This window comes from Balaenoptera musculus, chromosome 13 (genome assembly GCF_009873245.2).
Source record: "Balaenoptera musculus isolate JJ_BM4_2016_0621 chromosome 13, mBalMus1.pri.v3, whole genome shotgun sequence".
NCBI lineage: Eukaryota > Metazoa > Chordata > Mammalia > Artiodactyla > Balaenopteridae > Balaenoptera > Balaenoptera musculus.
The window spans coordinates 65,870,628-65,892,669 of NC_045797.1; the positions used below are offsets into that span (position 1 = coordinate 65,870,628).

The following is a 22,042-nucleotide window of genomic DNA, read 5'->3' on the forward strand; positions in this document are numbered from 1 at the left end:
CCACCCCATCACCACCTCCACCCCCATCACTCCCATCACCACCACCCCATCACTACTCCACCCCATCACCACCTCCACCTCCATCAGTCCATCACCACCACCCCATCACTACTCCACCCCATCACCACCTCTACCCCCATCACCCCATCACCACCACCACCACCCCATCACTACTCCACCCCATCACCACCTCCACCCCCATCACTCCCATCACCACCACCCCATCACCACTTCTACCCCCATCACCCCTTTCACCACTACCACTATCTCCATAACCACTACCATCACCTTCTCTATTTTGCTTGAAACTGAACCCAGTGAATCTTTCTTCCAGTTCTCCTCTCTCAGACAGAAAAAAATACATTATTCAGAAAGAGGTATGCTGACTCTGTGCAGTACATGGGATGGGGCTTCCAGCTGTGTCCAGTCAGCTCTCATGGCTTATGTCCCCTCCCAGGAGATTGCTGCTTCCTGGCAGCACTGGGCTCCTTGACACAGAACCCACAGCACCTGCAGAAGATCCGAATGGACCAAAGCTTTTCATAACAATATGCGGGGATTTTCCGTTTTCCGGTAAGTGTGCTGCTGGGATGCTCCTTAAATGGGATTCTCTGTGAGCACAGGAAGGCGACCGTCTTGAAAGTTCTGTTGGTCTGGCAGCCCGAGATGTGGAAGAGACACTTATGTGTTAGTTACTCTGTGTTGGCTCATGACCTGATGACACATAGGGAGGATGAGAGTTAAAATGTTTTCATGTAAATGTAAAGAATGGCAGTAACAATCAGCAAAAGAAAAGAGTCATTCATCAAGAACCCTGTATGTCATTGAGATTTTGTCTGTCTATTCCCATGCCATATCTTGTTATTTTGATTACAGTAGTTTTAGAATGAGTTGTAATATCTGGTGGCATAGGTTCTCCTTCATTATTCATTATCCTTGCCTCAAAAATATTTTATCTTGGTGATTCTTGCACATTTATTCTTCTATGAGAATTTTTAAATCATTGTGTCTATTTAAAAAGAAAAGCCACTGTGATGCAGAATAGAGCAGCATTAAATTTATGTATTAATTTGGAAAAATCAAACTTTTATTATTGTAGTTATTCCTTTCCAAAAAGACAGTATATCTTTCCATTTATTTGGAACTAGTTTTATGCCCTTCAGTAAAATGTTATAGTTATGTTTTGATATTCATGCTATACCCTTCTTGGTAAATGTATTCTCAGATATTTTACAAGTTTGTAGCTAATATGAATGATTTTTCTAACTAGATGTTGCTAAAAAGAGGAAAGCTATTCCTTGTCTTATATTAAGTTGTATCTAGCCACCTTACCAAATTCTTTTATTGGTTCTAATTTTTTTCTTTAGTAGTGTCTGGATTTTTTTTTTAGTTATCTAATATTATCCACAAAGATAATTTTGTCTCTCCTTTTACTATTTATAGAGCTTATTTTGCTTTTTTGCCTTGTTGCATTAATTAGAAGTTTGCAATTTTGAATAAGAGTGACGAGCAAAATCCTGCTGTCTCTTGGTTTTAGTGACGTACTTTCCTGGTTTGTCATTCTTTTAAATCCACTGTTAGATTAAATTTGCTAAAATTTTTATTAGAATTTTTACATCTATATCACATGTAGAATTGGCTTCCCATTGTTTGTTGTTTTTACTATGGAGTCATGCTTGCTTTTTAATAGGAACCTATTGAGATTTACTTTGATCTGAAATAATTTGTATAACTGTTGTTAACCATTGATTATCTGTTCTTTAAAAGTAAAATAGGCAATAGTTAAATCATCTGGACCTATCTCCTTTTTAAATATGATTTCTTAAACTCTTCTGACGTGTTCAATAGCTGTTGATCTGCTTGGGCCTCTTATTTCTTCTAGAGTTAATTCTTGAAATTTATATTTTGCCAAGAGAACCAACTGTTTCTTCTGTAGTTCCAAATTTATTGCCCCAAAGTTGCTTATATAATTCTCTGAAAATTTATTTTATTTCTTCTAATTTGTGATTAAGTCAACTTTATTAATCCCTAAACTATATTTTTATTTTTCCTTTTTTTCTTAATCCAGCTCTTCTTAATCCAACCAATCTACTGTATTGGTTTTTGAATGACTCAACTTTCAATTTTCATTGTTCTTTCTATTCTTTTTCTTTTAGGGTTTTGATTTTCATATAATTAATTTCAATTTATTTTTATTAATTCCCATTTACTTTCTCTTGGTCAATTTTATTGGTTTTTTGTTTTCTGAAACTATACACTTAATATTCTTTCTTTTTTTCTTCATGATAAAAGATTTAAGACAAATTTTCCTTCTCAGATCTTATCTGTATCCATCGATTTTTTTTTAATAAGTATTTTAATTAATTTATTTATTTATTTTATTTTTGGCTGTGTTGGGTCTTCGTTTCTGTGCGTGGGCTTTCTCTAGTTGCGGCGAGTGGGGGCCACTCTTCATTGCGGTGCGCGGGCCTCTCACTATCGCGGCCTCTCTTGTTGCGGAGCACAGGCTCCAGACGCGCAGGCTCAGTAGCTGTGGCTCAGGGGCCCAGTTGCTCCGTGGCATGTGGGATCTTCCCAGACCAGGGCTCGAACCCGTATCTACTGCATTGGCAGGTAGATTCTCAACCACTGCGCCACCAGGGAAGCCCCCCACAACAGTTTTTATAGATGCTTCATGGACATATGAGAAGAGTATATATTATCCATGATAATATATCCATGATATATGGAATCAAGCTCTCTGATTTGCAGGTTGTATAATCTGCAATTATCTCTTCTATCTTGGCTTATTTTTTGTCTCTTTGATTTGTCATATTCTAAAAGAAGTGAGTTAAAGTTCTTCCCCAAAGTTATAGTTTAGAGGGTTCCTCTTATGTTCTGGCTTTATACTTTTCCTGCTATATTCTTTGGTGCCCAAATATTTATGTTCTTGCTCTCCGGTTGTTGCAATAAAGCTTACACAGTATCCCTCTTTGCTATATTTAATGCTTCTGAACTTGAATTCCTCTTTATCTGATATTCACATTGCTACTCCAGCTTCCTGTTACTTACATTTCCCTATTATATCTTTGCTCATCCTTTCACTATCAATTTCATTTTCACTAGTTACCAGTATATTTCTTGTCCAAAGCATATTCAAAACTCATTACTCACCATTGTTTCTTTCAGCCTTCATTTCCTCTTAAGATTTTTGTTCTAATTTCATCCACATTTGGTAGGAGTAGTTCCTTGAATAGTTTCCTCAGATTATATGAGTATTTTTCATTTGCTCTTACTTAAGAACAATATTTCGGTTGGGTTTAGGATTTTTGGATTACATTCCTTTTCCTCAAGAATCTGTAAACATTTCTCCATTGTCTTGTACCTTCCCCAGTGTTGCAGAAGAAAAATCCAATGCTAATCTATTCTCTTGACCTGGTATGTGACATATTCTCTCAAATTGCAAGTTTATATGAGGTGATCTCTCTCCTTGGTTCAGAAATTTCTCTAGAAATGTCCAGATGTGTGAATTCCAGGCAAGATTAATCTTGCCTGGAATTCAGTGAGCACTTTTGTTCTGAAGACCTGCCTCCTTTTTCTGCTCAGCTGTTTCCCTCCATTTTTTCTGGGTGTCCTCCTTTACCCAGTTCTCTCTTCCTGAAGTCCAATTATTTGCATGCTAGGTCTTCTAACAAGCTCCCAGATGATGCTGCTGGTCCAAGGGTCACGCTGAGGAGTTAGCCAGAGGGTGCAGTGTTTAGCTGTGTCTGGGCTCACCTCAGGGGTGCAAGTGTTGGTGGGGTGACAGGTAGTCAGGACAAACTGAGGCCCAGGCTGGACATGCTTTGCCCTTCTGGGTGGTGAAGATAGTCCCACAGTTCCCCAGAAATAGCTACAAGTGCTGACATCTGTACATCTCATCATTCTGAGCTTGGGCACTCTTCTCTGGAAAGGGCCCAGTGCCTGGGCAACTTGCATGCTTTGCCCAAAACACTTCTGGTTTCCCTCAGACACTTGGGTGCTGACTAAATGGCACCAGCCAGCTTCTTGAAGGGTGCAGACATTATCCAGGTGCCAGCCCTCCTCACCCAGAGCAGTGAACCAGGAAACACAGATCGGTGGCCTCATTTCTTGACCACCAGTCAGGCCATTTTCATCCTTTTTGGGAACGATGATCTTATCTGAGGTTCCCTATGTATAGGGAGAACAAGTCTGGTCAGCATTACTGGTGTGGGAAGATGTGAGTGAGGGTAGAACCAACAAGAGGATCTCATTCAAGCCAGGACTCACTCATTCTTTATGGCCTACTGTGTGCCAGGCACTATCCTAAGTGCTGAACGAAAAGCCTATCAAAAAATAGTTCTTACTTTCAAAACTGTGATCTCACCTTCACACACTCATCTGATCCCATCACAGAAGGAGGTAGCTCTTACTCTTACCACCATTTGACAGATGAGGAAACTGAATCACAGAGAATTAAGTGTCTTATCCAATATCTATTGCTCAGGACAAAAAAACAAAACCAGGGCTGGAGCACGGTTCCACTGACTGGATACCACCTACTCCACTTTGCTATCCAATTACACCCAAAATCCAGATGGGTCTGTGCTTCTAGTATCCTCCTTCAAGGAGCTAGAGTTAGCTTCCTTGATGCTTCAGCCAGGTCTCACGATCTCACTGTGATAGCATCCCTGTTGGCTCCCAGCCTCACCCTCCTTTGCATCTTACTGCAGTCGGGACGCAGATCCACAGCTGGGGCAACACCAGCTCCAGTGCGCTGGTTCATTAAAGACTGCGAGGACATCTTCTTTGTCTTGTCTCCACTGACATCTCTGTCTTGGTCTCCCTCCCTGCTTCGAAAGTGCATCCTCATCTGTATGCAAAAGCCCAACATCTGGGACATCCGGCTGTGGGCCAGGCTCCCTGTCACCACCGAGCAGATGATGGATTGCATCCACCCAGCTTTACTCCAAGCCCAGCTATCGGAGGCTTGCCTGAGTCTTGTCAAGACGCAGGCCTGAAGCCAGAAGCCCTGTTGCTGATCCAGAGACCAGCACACCAACTCCAAAAAGCTGGCTTTGTTATCAATTATCCTCATTTGGCAGTGCCCCCGGGTGAACCATTAAGAGTTGAATGCTGACGATTAAACCACTCTGTTTTGGAGAGGAGCATCTGGTTCCTTTGCACTCTTAGCAGCGACAGTGCCAGCCCGCTTCCTGGCTGCTGCTCGGCTGGCAGGGACGGTGGGACGTGAGGAGAGGAGGGCCAGGGTGAGCCTGTAAGTGCTCAGTCCTCCCGAGCAACCTCACCGTTCGGCCCCCAGGCTTTCGCCCACACTGTCGCCGCCGCTCTGGGCTGCCTTCCCTGCTCCTCGCCACCTGCTGGAATCCTGCCTCCTCTCTCAAGCCTTCAGCTCCCCAAAGGCTCTCCTTCCCCATCACGACACTCTGTATCTCCCATTCTCCTTTGCTATTCAGCATCTGCTCCCCCTACTGCCATTTTGTATACAAGATGTACCCGGAGAGTCTTCAGTGTGCCTGAGTCTCACAAGGGACTTGCCAAAGTGAGGCAGGAGTTAGCCACAAAGTCCAGCTAGAGCCCAAGACTCCTTCCTCCCTGCTGTATTGTCCTTGATTAACTTGATCTGTGACTCACCTGTCAGTGGAGATGACAGTCCGGTGCCCTGTCCGCCAACCTGGGCTGGGATTTTGGTCTGGATAGACTTCCTTGTTGCGCTGTGGTGGTCAAGTGGCGATGGTGGTTATCTTTTGGCCTGGGTCGGGGGGCCAGCACCTCCCTCCTGCCCCAACTCTACTAGGGTGTGTATATTCCTCTCTCTCTCCTCCAGTTCTGGCAGTGTGGCCAGTGGGTGGAAGTGGTGATTGACGATCGCCTACCTGTCCTGAACAATGAGTACTTCTTTGTTAATCCTCGCAACAAACAAGAGTTTTGGCCGAGCCTGCTGGAGAAAGCCTGCGCCAGGTAAGGATGGGCCCGCCCCTCTGCCCAGGGCCTGGATGCTGGCCCTGCCTGTCCAGCCACTTGCCCTGACTGATGCTCCCCACCAGCCGGCGCCAAGGCTTTTGGCAGCTCTGCTCAATGCACGCGATGCCCCTGGGAGCTCCAGAGCCTTTGCCACCTCGCTGGGCATCCTCTATAAATAATCACTGTGCGCAAGGCTCAGTTGGAGCCAGTGGAGGGACCCGGAGACACGTGGCGAGGGGTGGGCAGGGCAGAGCTGGACAGAGATGGGCACTGACAACGGTATTATTGTAAGGGCTGGTGTACGGGCCCAAATAAAATGTAGTATCATGTTCAAAGTCTGCTGAGAGGAGAGAGACAGCAGAGGAGAGAGACAGCAGTTCTGACTCACAGAGACTCAGCTGGGGCTGCACAGAGGAGGTGGCGTTGAGCGAGGCCTTGAAGGATGGGTAGGATTTCAGAAGAGAGAGAGGAGATATGAGGGGGGGAGTGATTTGAGCAGTGACCTGGGCGGGACACTTGGGGACCTGGTGTGGCTACCGTGAGATTGCATTTATGACTGGGGGCAGGGCGGGAGCTGCTTATTATTATATGGTCCAAACACCATGAGTCAGGGACTAACTACCTTCTGGTATTAACAAGCTCGAGGACTTATAAACTCCCCAAGTCACCGGTTTCACTTAGACAATTTGGGATGCTTTTATTCAGCAGATGTGTATGGTGCATTTACTCATAGTCCGGGCACCGTGCTGGGCGCTGGAAGAGACGCTCACGCCGGCTCAGGTGGGGTGTGCAAGAGTATGTGTGTGTGTAAGAGGTCACTGTCATCAAGACCCACACAAGTGAGGGACACATCAGAGCTGGAAATCAATGCTAGGAGACAGAAGGTCAGGGGACCACACATTTCAGGAGAAAAATGAATAGTGGAGAGTGTCCTGGAATCAGGTTCCCCAAAGATCTTCCTAACCAATGCCTCATAATGACAAATGGGGAAGCCAAGACTCTGAATAGTGATGTGATGGCAGGTGTAAGCGATTAACCTGAGTCTCCTGAGGTTTTTGGTCGTTTGACCAGGTGACATCATTTGGCAAGACGGAAGACCCCGCCCCATCCAATCCTGGGCCCTGTGGAGTGGTTACGACCCCACAGACTACCCCAGCCCCTGTCCTTCTGGAGGCACATCTCAAGGGCTCTTTTTGTGCGTTCTTTCTTTTGAGCCAGCTTGTGCAAAGCTAAAGCTGTTGCTCATTTCCAGTGTCAGGAAGAGCTGGTCGTTAGCATTTGAGAATGAAGCCCAGAAAACAGGCGAGGTGGATGAAGCAATCCGTATGTTTGGGGAGGTTAATTCACTTCTAAGCTACTTATGCAAACACTGCCACTATCTTTCCGGGGTGGATTCAGTGCTCACCGCTCCAGGGCCTCGTTTTTTTCCTTATTAAAAGGGGGGAGCATGGCAGTTCACTTGGAGAATTAGAAAGCTCGCAGATGAAATGATGACTTTGACCCGATTTTGTTAACAGCTGACCTAAAGCAATCATTCAGCTTGAAAAGAAATGGGAAACTGGACCCAGAATCCACATTCCACTGCCTGAAGAAATCTAGTGCAGGAGAAAATGTTTCAAACTCCAAAGCTATTTAAAAGCTTTCCCCTCCATCCAAAGAAGGGGGTTATAGAATGCAGGAGGAAATCAAATAGAATTATACCCCATCAGAGCTAGATGGAGCCTCTGTCAGCATCAAACCCTACCTTCTTTGAAAGAGGAGGAAACTGAGGCTCGGGGTAGGGGGGGGGGCGGTGAAATGACTTGCCCAAGGTCACACCGTGTTTGAGGCCAAGCTGGGGTCAGGTCTGTCCTCCCCAGTCACGTGCTTTTCCATCATTTCTTGATACTGTCAGTCCTAGAGGAAAATGATTTGTCTTTTTGCTTCTTTGGAACTCAGTGTCTGGCACAGAGGGACCACAGCGCAAACACAGAGGACCCACCTGTCCAGGTGGAGATGGTCCTCTTTCCCTCCAAGGGTGTAGGCAATACCGAGTGAACATGTGGATCCCAAACTTTCAACCATTCTTGCAGCTGGGGAGTCAGAAATGAATTGGTCAAGTGAGTCAGATGTGGAGGGGAAAAAAATCTTTGTTTGCAGGGTTTTTTTCCCCAGAGGTCGTAAAATAGGAGAGTGGGAGACAAGATCTGGTAAGCTGCCTAGCATCCTTTCTGGAATCTCTGTGGCTCAGAATTATAGACTTTCAGCGTCCTTTTTGGATCCCGATTTGACATCTGAATTCTTCCCTCTCTCATATCATTGCCAGGCACGTAGACATTTCCCCAAAATGAGGCTGAAGCCGAGGGCTGAGAACAAGGCGCTCTCAGAATTCCTGGGTTCAGGTGACACGTGTAGTGACAGGTGTGGCGAACACAGGGCTCTCTCTCTCTTTCCCTCCCTTTCTATTTCCTGGCAGCAAAGGGAGCTAGGAAGAGCTGACTTGTCCCTGAAGCATGAGCAGGATCTCTGAGCTCGTGTTTGTAAAGCAGAGAGGGAGAGCTCGTTGTCTAAACACACAGCTGCTGCCGGGACAGGCTTCGTGGGCATCGTGGAGACACAGCGAGAGAAGGCTGTGGAAGACACCGAGAGGGGGGCACTGGCCATGGGTCCCTCCCCTTGCATTAGGTGTCTCTGTGGTGACTGCAGAGGGTCGGGGGGTGCATGACATCAGACCATCAGACGAGGCCCGCAGACACTGAGGCAGTGGCCCTGAAGTGACGGGGTAGAGCCAACAGCTGCTTTCCTGGTGTGGCTCCGGTGAAGCTCGATTTGAAGCCAGAAGGGGGTGTGGCAACATGGGAGGTCATGCTGGTGGGATCTGGAATGGGTTCCAGAACCCTAGTCTTGGTGATCTTCCAGCACCCTCAGCAAAGCCCTCTTAATCTAGGACCCAGAGCCAGAAAACATGTGGAAAATCAAGTGAGTCAGACGCTGAGACCTACGTAGGCACGATCGTGACCAAAGGGAAGCTTTGCAGTTGACTAAAAACACTGCAGAGATAAGAGTCTAATACCAGACAACCCTGGTCAGAGAGAGGGAGAGACAGAAAGATAAGGTTTAGAACGAGTTAAATAACAAGTTGAGATCCATCTGCCACCTGGTTCCTGTAGAATGGCCCTTGGGTTCTGTGGATCCTTTGCTTTCATTAACACAAGACTCTCTAAGCTGTCCATGGTGTTTGTGCCTGGGAAGGTGTCCTGCTGAGAGCAGCTGCTTGATCTGTATTTGCTGAAGTGAGTTTACATGAATTCTGGGGGACCCCAGGAGGAGAGAACTGCAGAGGTGGAAGTATGGTGAGAGAGGGGTGTCTGAGGGGCCCCAGAGCTGATCCAGGTGAAGGGCCGAGGACCGGGAGGGGCCTTGTCCGAGGCCTCGGGCCCCAGTAGAGGCGGCAGCAGGGTGGACCCACGCCTGACCCCCACGTGGTTTTGCATCACCAGAAAGCAAGCCGCAGCTGGAGCTTTCCTGTGGCTACCAACCTGTATGGGGCTTGGCCTCTGCTTCCCCATCAGGGACAGGAAAGCTTAGGTCCCGGCTGGAGGCCCGAGTGACCAGGCGGTGTGGGAACATGCCCACTGGACAGCTTTGACACCAAGAGGCAGGGTCTCCTGCCTGGCCTGGCTCAGCTCCATGCTGTTGTGGGTTTGCCCTGCCTATATTTTAGGAGCCCATGGGAACCTTTCCAGTTCACCCCATCGACAGGAACTTGAGTTCTCAAAACAAATCTGACCTCATCTGGTCCCTACTTCAGTGGTTCTCCGTGTGAGTGATCCATCCGCCCTCTCTCCCGGGAATACCAGTCAGTCCATCATCAACCCCACTCCACCACTCTCTTCTGGCTCTGGAGCCTCCCTGATTTGATCCTTCCTCCCCAGGATGTCCGTCCCACTGTCCGGACCTGGATAAAACTCAGTTCAGAGTTGTGCCACCTCTCAGAAGCCTTCCCGGGACCCACAGTTACTTCCTCTCTGTTCCAAGGTGATCCACACGCTCTCACAGCAAATAGACACCCAAGGAAGGCAAAGCAGCCCGACGTGTCCTTCTAAGGGGAGAGCATGTGGGTGGTGAGAGCTGCTGTGGAGGGGTGGACGAGTGTGGCGGTAGAAGCAGGTGAGCGTGGACTTGCTGTCCTGATCGTGCTCACAGCAAGCACACTTCCACCAGCCAGACCCTCTCCCCGTGCTGTGCGCGCTTCACCTGGCAGCACGACGCAGAGCCCATTCCCCAGAGGAGCAAAGGGGGCCTTGAAAAGCTCAGCCTCCCGCCCGAGAGGAGAGCTCATGAGAGGGGAGGCCAGCAGTTGGGCTGAGCAGGTTGGCTCTTGAATCTGGAGACTATCTGCCTCTCTAGTAGGTGACGGGGGGAGAACTGGGAGGAGGGCAAGATAGGGCAATAAAACAGGGCATTTCTCAGGGTGTGGGTCCAGAAGCAGAAACTCCATGGGACGGTGGGAAGAGGCATTTTTTAAAATATTTATTATTTTTTAAATTTATTTGGCTGAGCCGGATCTTAGTTGTGGCACTCAGGATCTTTAGTTGCCGCATGCGGAATCTTCATTGCAGCACACGGGATCTCTTAGTTGTGGCATATGGGATCTTTAGTTGTGGCATGTGGGCTCTTAGTTGAGGCATGCAGGATCTAGTTCCCTGACCAGGGATCGAAGCCGGGCCCCCTGCATTGGGAGCATGGAGTCTTAACCACTGGACCACCAAGGAAGTCCCGGAAGAGGCATTTTGGAGAACAGGTCTGAGAGTTCTAGGTGGTTTGCTTTGGGGATGTGTTATGTAAGCCTCACCCTCACCTGTGTTACCTTCAGTGACATCACCTCCCTGATGATTCTGGGGGGAGTGGGTTAGTTTTGAGGATGGGAATGGGGATTCTGGGTCAAGCTTCGCACAGAGTAAGAATAGAGGCTGCTTATGGCCACAGTGAGCATCACAGTTGTTGACTGTGGGCTTTTGGAGGGCAGGAACAGGGTCTCATCCATCTGTGAACGCTCAGTGCCTAGCAAGGTACCCTGCACACAGCCAGTACTTACCACTGTTGTTAAACAGGAAACAGTGGATCTTTTTTTTTTTTTTTAACATCTTTATTGGAGTATAATTGCTTTACAATGGTGTATTAGTTTCTGCTTTATAACAAAGTGAATCAGTTATACATATACATATGTCCCCATATATCTTCCCTCTTGTGTCTCCATCCCTCCCACCCTCCCTATCCCACCGCTCTAGGTGGTCACAAAGCACTGAGCTGATCTCCCTGTGCTATGCGGCTGCTTCCCACTAGCTATCTATTTTACGTTTGGTAGTGTATATATGTCCATGCCACTCTCTCACTTTGTCCCAGCTTACCCTTCCCCCTCCCCATATCCTCAAGTCCATTCTCTAGTAGGTCTGTGTCTTTATTCCCGTCTTGCCCCTAGGTTCTTCATGACCATTTTTTATTTTTTTTTAGATTCCATATATATGTGTTAGCATACGGTATTTGTTTTTCTGTTTCTGACTTACTTTATTCTGTATGACAGACTCTAGATCCATCCACCTCACTACAAATAACTCAGTTTCATTTCTTTTTATGGCTGAGTAATATTCCATTGTATATATGTGCCACATCTTCTTTATCCATTCATCTGTTGATGGACACTTAGGTTGCTTGCATGTCCTGGCTATTGTAAATAGAGCTGCAATGAACATTGTGGTACATGACTCTTTTTGAATTATGGTTTTCTCAGGGTATATGCCCAGTAGTGGGATTGCTGGGTCGTATGGTAGTTCTATTTTTAGTTTTTTAAGGAATCTCCATACTGAAACAGTGGATCCTTATCATAATAATAGCCAGTCTTTATTAAAGGCTTCCCATGTGCCAGGCACTACGCTAGGCCCAGCCCTAGGAGGTTAAGTAACTTGTCTAAGGTCAAGCAGCTAAATATCTGGTGAGACTGGGATTGAACCCTTGGCCTGTGGCTCCAGCACCTGCATTCCTAAGCTCTATACAATAATGCCACCTGTGGGGCTCCCCAGGCCCAGGAGACCAGGGGAAGGAAGCGGTAATGGTGGCACATCGCTAGATTCTTTATCCAGGAGAACAGAAGGTGGGCAGGTTGCCATAGCTTGGGGGTGGTTGGGAAGTCCGTTTCCTGGGAAATATGCAGAGGTCCGGGTACAACCTCCCTTTCTGGGGGCACCAAAGGCACCACAGGGTTGATCTGCCTTTCTCCCTCCCAGGTTTCATGCGTCCTGTGTCAACCTGCACTGTGGCTACCTCGCTGATGCCCTGGTGGACCAGTCACGGGAGGGGTGGTCACCAACATCAGCCTGCATTCCTCCTCGTCTGACCTGATGACAACGGTGAAGATGGTAGCCGAGGCGGGCTCCCTGATGACCTGCAGCACCCTGGCCGGGGTGAGTAGACCAGGAATCTCGCTGCACTGGTTCGAGCCTTTCCTCACCCAGGAGCGTTCAGCCACTGGCCCATTCAGGGGAATGGCCAAGTGACCATCATAGAGCTCTGATGCTGTGCTTTACCGACACCACCTCATTTAATCCTCACAATAGCCCTCCATCTGAAATAGGGATTGCAGAATTCACTTACAGAAGAAGAAATGGGCTCAGAGAGACTAAGTAAAATGCTTACCATCACACAGCCAGTGAGTGGCTGAGCAGGGGTTCAAATGCTGTTGTCTGACACTGAAGCCTTTGCCTAGTGCTTCCCTGTGACCGGAAGCAGTGGGGTCCAGAGTGATCGGGGGGCCCTTTGATTCTCACTGGCTTTAAAGGCAGCATCGCAAAGGCAGAGTGCCCCATTCTTTTTTTTTTTTTTTTTTTTAATTTATTTATTTATTATTTATGGCTGTGTTGGGTCTTCGTTTCTATGCGAGGGCTTTCTCCAGTTGCGGCAAGCGGGGGCCACTCTTCATCGCGGTGCGCGGGCCTCTCACTATTGCGGCCTCTCTTGTTGCGGAGCACAGGCTCCAGACGCACAGGCTCAGTAATTGTGGTTCACGGGCCTAGTTGCTCCGCGGCATGTGGGATCTTCCCAGACCAGGGCTCGAACCCGTGTTTCCTGCACTGGCAGGCGGATTCTCAACCACTGCGCCACCAGGGAAGCCCAAGTGCCCCATTCTGAAAAGCCTGGATGATCCTCCAAATTATTTGAGTCTGTTCTGAGACAGCCAACACCGTATCCCTGAGGACACTTCCTTCACTCTTTAACCATGTGGGCTTTGAGTCACACAGCCCTAGTCTGAAATGCCACATGAAACCAGAATGCACTTTAAACCCCAATTCCTCATAGCCTGGAGGTGGTATGTCTTCCCAACTCCCACAAAGTGCCCAGAAGTTATGTCTTGTGTTGTGTCTCGTTGATAGCAAGTAATTGGAGAAGCCAGCAGCCCAGGTCCTCAGGACTCGGTGGGCTTCTGTCGGTCATGGGGTGGTCTCCTGAGGTGTGAAATGCTGGGGCCTCAAGCACCCTACAGCCTTCAAACTCTGCCTCTCTAGGAAAGAAATCCAGGAACACGTGCCATTCCAACGTGAGTCAGTGGGATGCTTTTCATCTGGCCACGGCCCAGCTGCTGCTTGAATAGTGCTTTTCTATCTTTTTGAAGAATGTGTGAATGTTTAACGCTTGGTCTGTTTTCCTCCTTTGAAGCCGACAAGTGAGTCCACAAGGATGGCAAACGGGCTGGTGAGTCGGCGTGCCTACACAGTGACTGGCGCCGAGCAGGTAAGGCTCCCCATGAACACAGTGCCCCAGGGTTTTTGCTCCCCTACACAGGAGTCAGAACCACTTGCCTCGGTGAGCCCAGCAAGCTGAAACAAGTAGTGATCACCCTTGCCTCCACCATGTCCAAGCCCATCATGGACAACCTCATTCCCTCTCTTCATCCAGAAGTTCTGGTGCCCGGTATCCTCATCCGCCAGGGACCCACCAGAAATCTTACTATCCTTGAATGGCCTCAGACAGGCAGAGTGTCTAACTAGGCTGGGGGATTAGCCCAAAAAGAAAGCAGAATTAACTACCCAATTGACTTTGGAGGAAATTTTGCCCTGAAAGGGTTTTATTTGTTATGTACCAGCTAAACTGCTCTGACAAAGACGCTCGAAAACACAGGGGCTCAAACAAGATCAAGTTCACTTCTCAGCTAGGCAGGTGATTCCAGAGCTGGTAGCTGGCTCTGCCATCTGCAACATGGGGCTTCTATCTGTGAGCCCAGGGCAGCTGCCTCAGGTCCCCTCATTTCCCAGCCGGGGGATGAGAAAGAGGCCGGGGACACTTATACGTCCCTAAGGAAGGCACGTATCAGTAAAGGCACACACCATCTCCTCTCAGATCCCAGGAGTCTGGACCTAGTCATGGGCCACCCTGAGGCCCAAGGTTGTCTGGGAAACATACCATCTAGCCGGGCTGCCATATGCCCAGCTAGAACTTTATTCCCATGAATGAGGGGAGGATGGCTATTGGGGGACAGTCTTTCCCCTTGATGTAACAACCGACTTTGGGTGGACAAAAATGCATATCATCAGTGTGTGCAGTAGCATTTGGTCTGGAAAACACTACTAAAGTCCAGCCTCCTCCATTCATAAATGAGAAGCCGACATCTGAGAGGGGAAGGTCAGGGTGACACAGCTGCTTGAAATGGCTGGGCCCAGACACCACGACTCCTCAGTTCCCATCTATGCTTATCACGCAGCCGTGCAGGGACAGCACTTCCTGGCCTTGTGATGATTTCCCACAAATGTTCCCCCATCTCTGTAGTTCTCACAACTCTCGAGGTCTGATAATGTCTTCTAGGTCATAAGAGACAGTGTCGCAAACCCCAGGGTCCATTTTTCACAGGTATTTATGGGCCAAGGAACGCAGAGTATCAGCTTCTATTTATGGCCTGTTTCTCATATCTGCCTTCCCTCTCTGCGTGTCAATCTGTCTCTCCTGTCCGTTGACCTAAGGCCAGTTACTCCATCGTTTTGTGTTTGGGTGAATGTTCCAATCTGCAAAACAGAGGCAAGGTGGGAGGGAGATGCAAGAGGGAAGAGATATGGGGATATATGAATATGTATAGCTGATTCACTTTGTTGTAAAGCAGAAACTAACACCATTGTAAAGCAATTATACTCCAATAAAGATGTTAAAAAACAAAACAAAACAAAGCAAACAAACAAAAAAAAAAACAGAGGCAATATTTTCTGTCTCCCGCCTTCCTCCCTAAGGAAATCAGTACCAGAATGCTTCCTGTGCACAGCAAGTGGAGGAGAGTAGGCACCTAATAAATGCCTGTAGGATCAATGGGTGAGTGTGCTTGCATGAGTGAATGAATGCATTTGTCCTTGGCCTATGAGGGTGACATCACGGATTCTCCATCATAGAATATGTGAGGAGCTCAAATGACATTTCCCACAAGCAAGGAAGAGGCCCCGATAAACCCAAGCCACAAGAGATCCCAGTCCCAGGGGCTCCAGATGCTCTTCCTCTGGAACCTCCCATGCCCCTCCCTGAATTCTCAGTGGAGACAGGCAATACCATCATCACATCTGGCCACGGATGGACGTTCTGCTCGCCGTAGCTCCCCATCCCAGACGTGGACAGGTCTAGGTTAGGGAGAGAAGGTCAGCTTTCTTGTGTGCCAGCCTTCATCCAGGCAATGCTGCCTGGATTACTGTGTTGACAAGACTTTGGCTCTGCTTCCAGATTTGGAAAAAGAGAGCTGCGATCAATGAATGATATCTGTGCTGGGCATGGAAGGAAGGAGCCATGGTACCTGCGTGATGTGCTGGCCATTCCTGGCAAGGCCCTTTTTATACGTTGAGATGGCCTTTCTTTCTCCTCTGAATGCAGGGGAGAAGGGACTTGTGTATCCAGAGGTCCAGACGGCCACGGAATGTGAGTCCCGCAGAGGCTGGGCGTGGGGATGGCAGTGACTGCCGGCTTATAGAGCAGCCAAGTAAACACCTAGGGCCAAGGTCATGGAGGTGAACTGGGGAGTGGAAGTGTGGGCTTGGCTGGGGTTTGGGCTCCCAATGATTCTACCCACAGCCCGGATGTTTCCTGCCCCACAGCACACACGTTGAGTTGTTCTTATAACACACTGAGCAATCTAAACAGGACACTCTCCTGTGACCGTAGGTGATGAAGACCGTGTGTCCCGCGTGACCCGCCATTCTTGCCACTCTGTGGCTGCTGACACTTCCCAGCCTGTGCTCTAAGGAGCACCGGCCTGCTGAGATGCTCTGTGAAAGCGGTATTTGGATATTAACATTTTAAAGGCTCTGAGAAGGCCTGTATTAACAATATAAGTACAGCTTGGTTTTAATCTACCATTAGCCATGAAAGCTTATTTTTTCTAGGAGTAACAATTAACTGCCTCTGCAACTTGCCTTCAAGAGAATACTTTCAAGGAATTATTATCCTAGGATAGATAACCTGGATCACCTCTTCCCAGTGGCACCCTTTCTGAGAGATCTGACCAGGGCCAGGGTACCGTCAGCAGCCAGGAGAGTGAAGCAAGAAAGCCCGCCCATTCTCAGATGCAGCTGTGACCTTGGCCTCGAAGGTTACCCCTAAGGCACTTGGCCAAGGCCCATGTGATCACCAGCAGAGCACTGTCAAAAAGAAGTGACACATGGGCTTCCCTGGTGGCGCAGTGGTTGAGAATCTGCCTGCCAATGCAGGGGACACGGGTTCGAGCCCTGGTCTGGGAAGATCCCACGTGCCGCGGAGCAACTAGGCCCGTGAGCCACAACTACTGAGCCTGCGCGTCTGGAGCCTGTGCTCCGCAACAAGAGAGGCCCACGCACCGCGAAGAAGAGTGACCCCCGCTCGCCGCAACTAGAGAAAGCCCTCGCACAGAAACGAAGACCCAACACAGCCAAAAATAAATAAATAAAATAAATAATTAAAGGAGTTCCTTTAAAAAAAAAAAAAGTGACACGGTCAGACAAGAGCCCAAGAACTTGATTACAGGTTCTTCCTGCAGAAAGAGGAGGTTATAACTCTGACCACAAGTGCTAAGATTAAACCAGCCCATAAACGCAGTGTGCTTTGTAATCTCATCCACCCTCTGGGCGGGACACAGACAGCAAGATAAATGAAATTGGCATTTTATACCATGCACCTCGCTGGGTCAGTGACTCCCCGGGGCCAGGGGTGCGTGTTTCTCTGCATGCCTCATTTAGCCCCGCTCTCAGCCCCTTCCCGCCACTGGCCACTCTTCTCCCCTGTGCCTGCCTGAGCCCCTGATTGTCCCTTAGGCACTGAGGGTGGCTCATTAAGCTCTTTGGGCCACCAGGCGACCGTTTCTCATGTCCCTGTCCCATGGGCTCCGTCACGTGCTGGCAGTTAATAATACACTGTGTGCAAAGCCTGGGGTACCTGGTGGGGTCAGAGGGGGCACCCCCATCCCATGTGGCATTAAAAGAGTACCTTCCACTGCAGTGTCAGCTAGACAGAAGTAGACAAGAAAAGAACGATACCCAAGCTGGGTTCTTGGGCCCTTGTCTGACCACATCGCTCCTTCATGGCACTGCCCTACTGGTGATCACGTGCTGGCCCAGGGTTTACGTGCAAGGTCAGGGTCTCATCCACATGTGAGAATGAGCTGGGCCCTGGAACAGCTGTATCCTTTATCCACTCCCAATTCTAAAATTAAGAGCCTGGGCTTTGGAGACTCAACAGTGGCTGGGATCAGAATTCCTCCTCTGCCACTTACTCTGTGGCCTTGGGAAAGTTGCTTAACCTCTCTGATGCTCAGTCTCCTCTGCAAGACGAGGATTATATGAATATCTACCTCAGAGGATTGAAGGCCGTAGTGCACGTCACACACTCAGCCAGGCCTGTCTCCAAGCCCTGCCTCCACCCACGGGTTCCTTTTCCACGTGGGAATATTCCACTCGGGACTTTCTCCTGTGACCTGGAATCAGTGAACAAGTCCGCCCCTTCCTCACCCCTCCAGGCCTGTGTCTCCTCAGATGACATTAGCACAGATCAATACTGCCGCTACAACTCAATCATGCTTTAATTCCTCTCACCAGGCGGAGGCCTCCTGGATCCAGGAACATAAGTTCAAAGGGTTGTGATTGTTTTGTTGTAACTTTTCAACAAACAGTGCTGCCCTCTGGCCTCAGTGGTCTGAAGGAGCAAGTGTGCCGGCCTCTGTATCTGGGACAGATGATGATGTGATCGCCTGGGGAAGGAAGGAACGTTCAGGCCACGGAGATGCCCTGCTCGCTGACAGAGGCAGGCTGCCAGGGGGGCCGGGTGCAGCCCTGGGGCCGCAGGCTAGGAGGGCTCCACTCCCAGGCCTCAAAGGTCCTGTCTTGCTCAAGTCAGCCTCCTACTGGCCTTGCTCAGGACAGTGCTGTGGAGACCCCAGCACAGCTCCCAAGGGGCCGCCAGCAAGGAAACAGCTATTTGAGTGGAATAGAGATGCCGGCTGTGACAGGGCATGGAGGAGGCTGGAGACCCATAAAGATCTCCCCTCTGCAGCCCATGGCACCATCTATTTATCTGCTGTTGTCTCAGCTGGCGCAGGTTTTAGGATGCAGTCGTACAGACTGAGGAAGCTGCACCTGCCCTTCAAGGTGCTGCACAGAAAGAAGGACTGTTTTCTCCTCGGTCTCATTCCAACTCCACACAGGCAGAGACATTGATTTTTTTTCCTTTCCATTTTTTTTTCCTGGCTGCAGCCAAATGAGGTCAGAAGTTAAATTAGTCCTTGGAGGTGAAAAGCAGCTGCATTCATATCCCTTCTGCTGAATTTTGCTGGAGAACACTGACAGTTTTCCTTTTCTGTTCTTTGCAGATTCAGTACAGGAGCGGCTGGGAATGTCTTATCCGCCTGTGGAACCCCTGGGGCAAGAGCGAATGGAGAGGGCGCTGGAGTGACAGGTATGGCTTTTGGAAACCTATCTCTCTCCTTCATGGAGACCCGGTGTTTGGAGAGCATTCTGGCCCATGAGGGCAGCAGGTGGATCTCACTGCAGGTCTGTCCAGCTCACACCTGTGTGTGACTTTCAGTCGAACTCACACTCCCATGATGCCATTCACCAAGCATCATTTAAACACCTGCTGTGTACTCTGGACTAAGTACACTGTGCTGGGTGGGTGCTGTGGGGTGCATACAGATGACAAGAGACAGTGTCTGTCCTCCAGAAGGGAACAGTCTTGAACGATGAACCCATATTCCTAGAATAAGTACAAAATTAAAAGAGGGGTAGGGTAGGGCAGGAGTCAAGTTCTACTTGGCAGACAGAGATGGAGAGAAGGAGTCTCCTTCCATAAAAGGATCCCATGGGATTCTGATCCAGATGATGCCATGTCATCAGGATGGAAAAGACTTCATTCTAGGGGGAGTTGGGGAGCTGAGGCAAAGATCCGGCTGATTTTTTGACTCAGTCCACCTGCGTCGTCCATCCTGCCCTATTGGTCCAGACTCCCACAAGCAGCCGATGCCTTGCTGGTGGTAGGAGTGAACAAAGCTAAGTGGGTCTCAGATGCCTCTGCTGGCCGTGTCCCAGGCAGTTGCTCGCTGACCCAGCTGACCTATGGGGCCCCCGCTGTGTGGTCTGTAGTTCCTGGAGAGCTGGGCTGGTGTTTCCCAGCTGCCAGGAGGACTGATCCCTGGTCCCCACCCCTTTGCTGACTAAGAACGAGATGGCAGTCCTGAGAGGGATGGCAGGCCAGCCACAGGGCACTGGCTCCTCTCGGCAGCCAGTGAGGCCCAGCCTGCCCGCAGGTCTCTGAGGGCCTGTGTTAGATCCACGGAAAGAGTTGAGACACCTTGGCCAGCCGTGGCAGCTTAGCACGAGGGAGAACATGATCTGAAAGGAAATACATTACGTTCAAGCGGGAGAACAGGCCCCAGCCAGCGGTGGAAATCAATACAGGGAGAAGCGTGTTCTGGAGGCGAATGCAGAGTTCTCCTGTCCCTGCCCTGAGCCTGATGCCCCAGGCTGGGCGGTGCCCAACAGCCGAGGTGCCTGCACGGGTGGGGCTGGAGGGTAGGAATATGAGGGAGAGGGAGAGACATGAATTCTTAGAATAAACCTGGGTGTGACCTCCCTCAGATGCCCCCTGGAGAGCAGGGCAGCTGAATCCCCTCCTCCCGCACAGAAGGGGAATGAAATTGCAAAACCACGAACCACTGGACAATATTTTTACTCCCCGCCGCACTCTCTCCTTTTATCTTGCCTCTGTGTTTCTTCCTCCCTGGGGATATCCATGGCCCTCCTTCGCAATCATCACCCCAAGCTGCCCAATATGGCCCGGGGCGGGGGGGGGGGCAGATCCGATCAGCCAGAATCCCTGATTCGGGGTTGGCTGTTGCAGTAGGAGTGGAGGAAGGGCAGATGTCAGAGGCACAGCCCCCTTGAGTAGAAGAGGCAAGAAATTCACGTGAGCTGACGTTCTGCCCACGTCCCCCGGGCTAAAGATCAAATGACCAGTGAAGGCAATAAGGGACCCCAGAGGTCAGGGAAGAGAAGCTTCCCATGGGCGGGCCTGTTCAGGGGAGGCTTCGTGAATGGGGTTGAACTGGAGTTCAACCAAAAAAAAAGTATGACTCACTTTGAAAGCCATCCCTAGGTAGGCGGGAAGTGTCGGCTGCTGCGCTGAGCCGGGAACATCTGTAGTATGTTCAGGGCCAAGAAGCTGGCCTGAGGCAGAGGAACCTGGGGGAGATGTGTCGGGGGCTGGAGCCAGAGAGCCTGGTGCCAGCTGAGAGGTTTGGATTTGTACCTACAGGCATGGGGGTTCACAAAGGCCTTCGAGCAGGGAGGAGAAGTGTGCAGAGCAGGGACGGGGGATGGACCCTGCACACCTACTCTGGAGGATCACGCACCCCGGCTGAGGGCTGAGGCTCCCCATTCCCCACCAGCAACCAGGCTGGAAGGAAGCGATACGGCCGCATCATCACTGTCTCCGTGCGCTGGTCGATTTCTTCCTTACGTTTTTTAAAATTAATTAATTAATTTATATATTTATTTTTGGCTGTGTTGGGTCTTCGTTGCTGCGCGCGGGCTTTTCTCTAGTTGCAGTGAGCGGGGGCTACTCTTTGTTGCGGTGCGCGGGCTTCTCATTGCGGTGGCTGCTCTTGTTGTGGAGCACGGGCTCTAGGCACGGGGGCTTCAGCAGTTGTGGCTCACGGGCTCTAGAGCGCAGTCTCAGTAGTTGTGGCGCACGGGCTTCATTGCTCCACAGCGTGTGGGATCTTCCTGGACCAGGGCTCAAACCCGTGTCCCCTGCACTGGCAAGCGGATTCTTAACCACTGCACCACCAGGGAAGCCTCTTCCCTAAGTTTTAAGGAGTGGAGACAGATGGGGAGGGGGGGTGGTCTAATCTCAACTATAATGGAAATTTCAATCACACACACTTAAAGACAAACTTGCATGAATCAATAGTGTATTGATTTACACTACATTTATTTTCCCTTACACGCTGCAGAAAATGTAATTATCACTTAATTATAAACTGGCCTTTTTACAATAACACATCTGACTGGCTCAGCCTGCAGCCAGAAGCCTGAGTGGTCCCTGCCTTGCTCTCCCGGCACAGAGGTGACCCAGGCCCTCCATGCAAGTCAGTCCCAGAGAAGGATCTCATTACACTTTTGTGCCTTGGGGGCCCGTCGCCTATGAATGTGCCTCCACTTTCAGGAGTGGGCTGGGAAGTGACAGATGCTCCCTTCTGCCTGTGAGGTCTCCCTCCTTCACCGCAGACTCTAGGACTAGCTTCTGGAACACATTATCCCAATGAAGTAGACAGCTTTAATTATTAATTAATTAAGCCAGCAAAAAATTATGGCATCCTACTATGTGCCAAGGCATTGTGTTAAAGCCCTATGACGGGTAATATAATGGTGAGCAAGGTCACTGATCTCATGGCACTGGGAGTCTAATGGGGGACAGCAAGAAATAAACAAGCACTAGTAACACAGGGTGCTGAGTGCTGAGATGGGAGTGGTACGGTGTGCCATGCGGGCTCAAAGGAAGGGCACCACAGCGGGGACGAGGAAGGTTTCCCAGCAGAAGTGCCTTTAGGAGGAAA

The 22,042-nt window shown here is 49.5% G+C and overlaps 1 protein-coding gene across 1 annotated transcript in view; it reads left to right on the top strand.

The window, feature by feature from the left end:
- The window catches only part of CAPN13 (calpain 13), a 66,749-nt gene that overhangs the window by 9,557 nt on the left and 35,150 nt on the right, over positions 1–22,042 (top strand). The window contains 6 exon segments of the mRNA XM_036872581.1: positions 458–573; positions 5,828–5,961; positions 12,228–12,285; positions 12,288–12,404; positions 13,654–13,728; positions 18,800–18,885. Of these exon segments, the coding sequence (XP_036728476.1) occupies positions 458–573; positions 5,828–5,961; positions 12,228–12,285; positions 12,288–12,404; positions 13,654–13,728; positions 18,800–18,885 (586 nt within the window).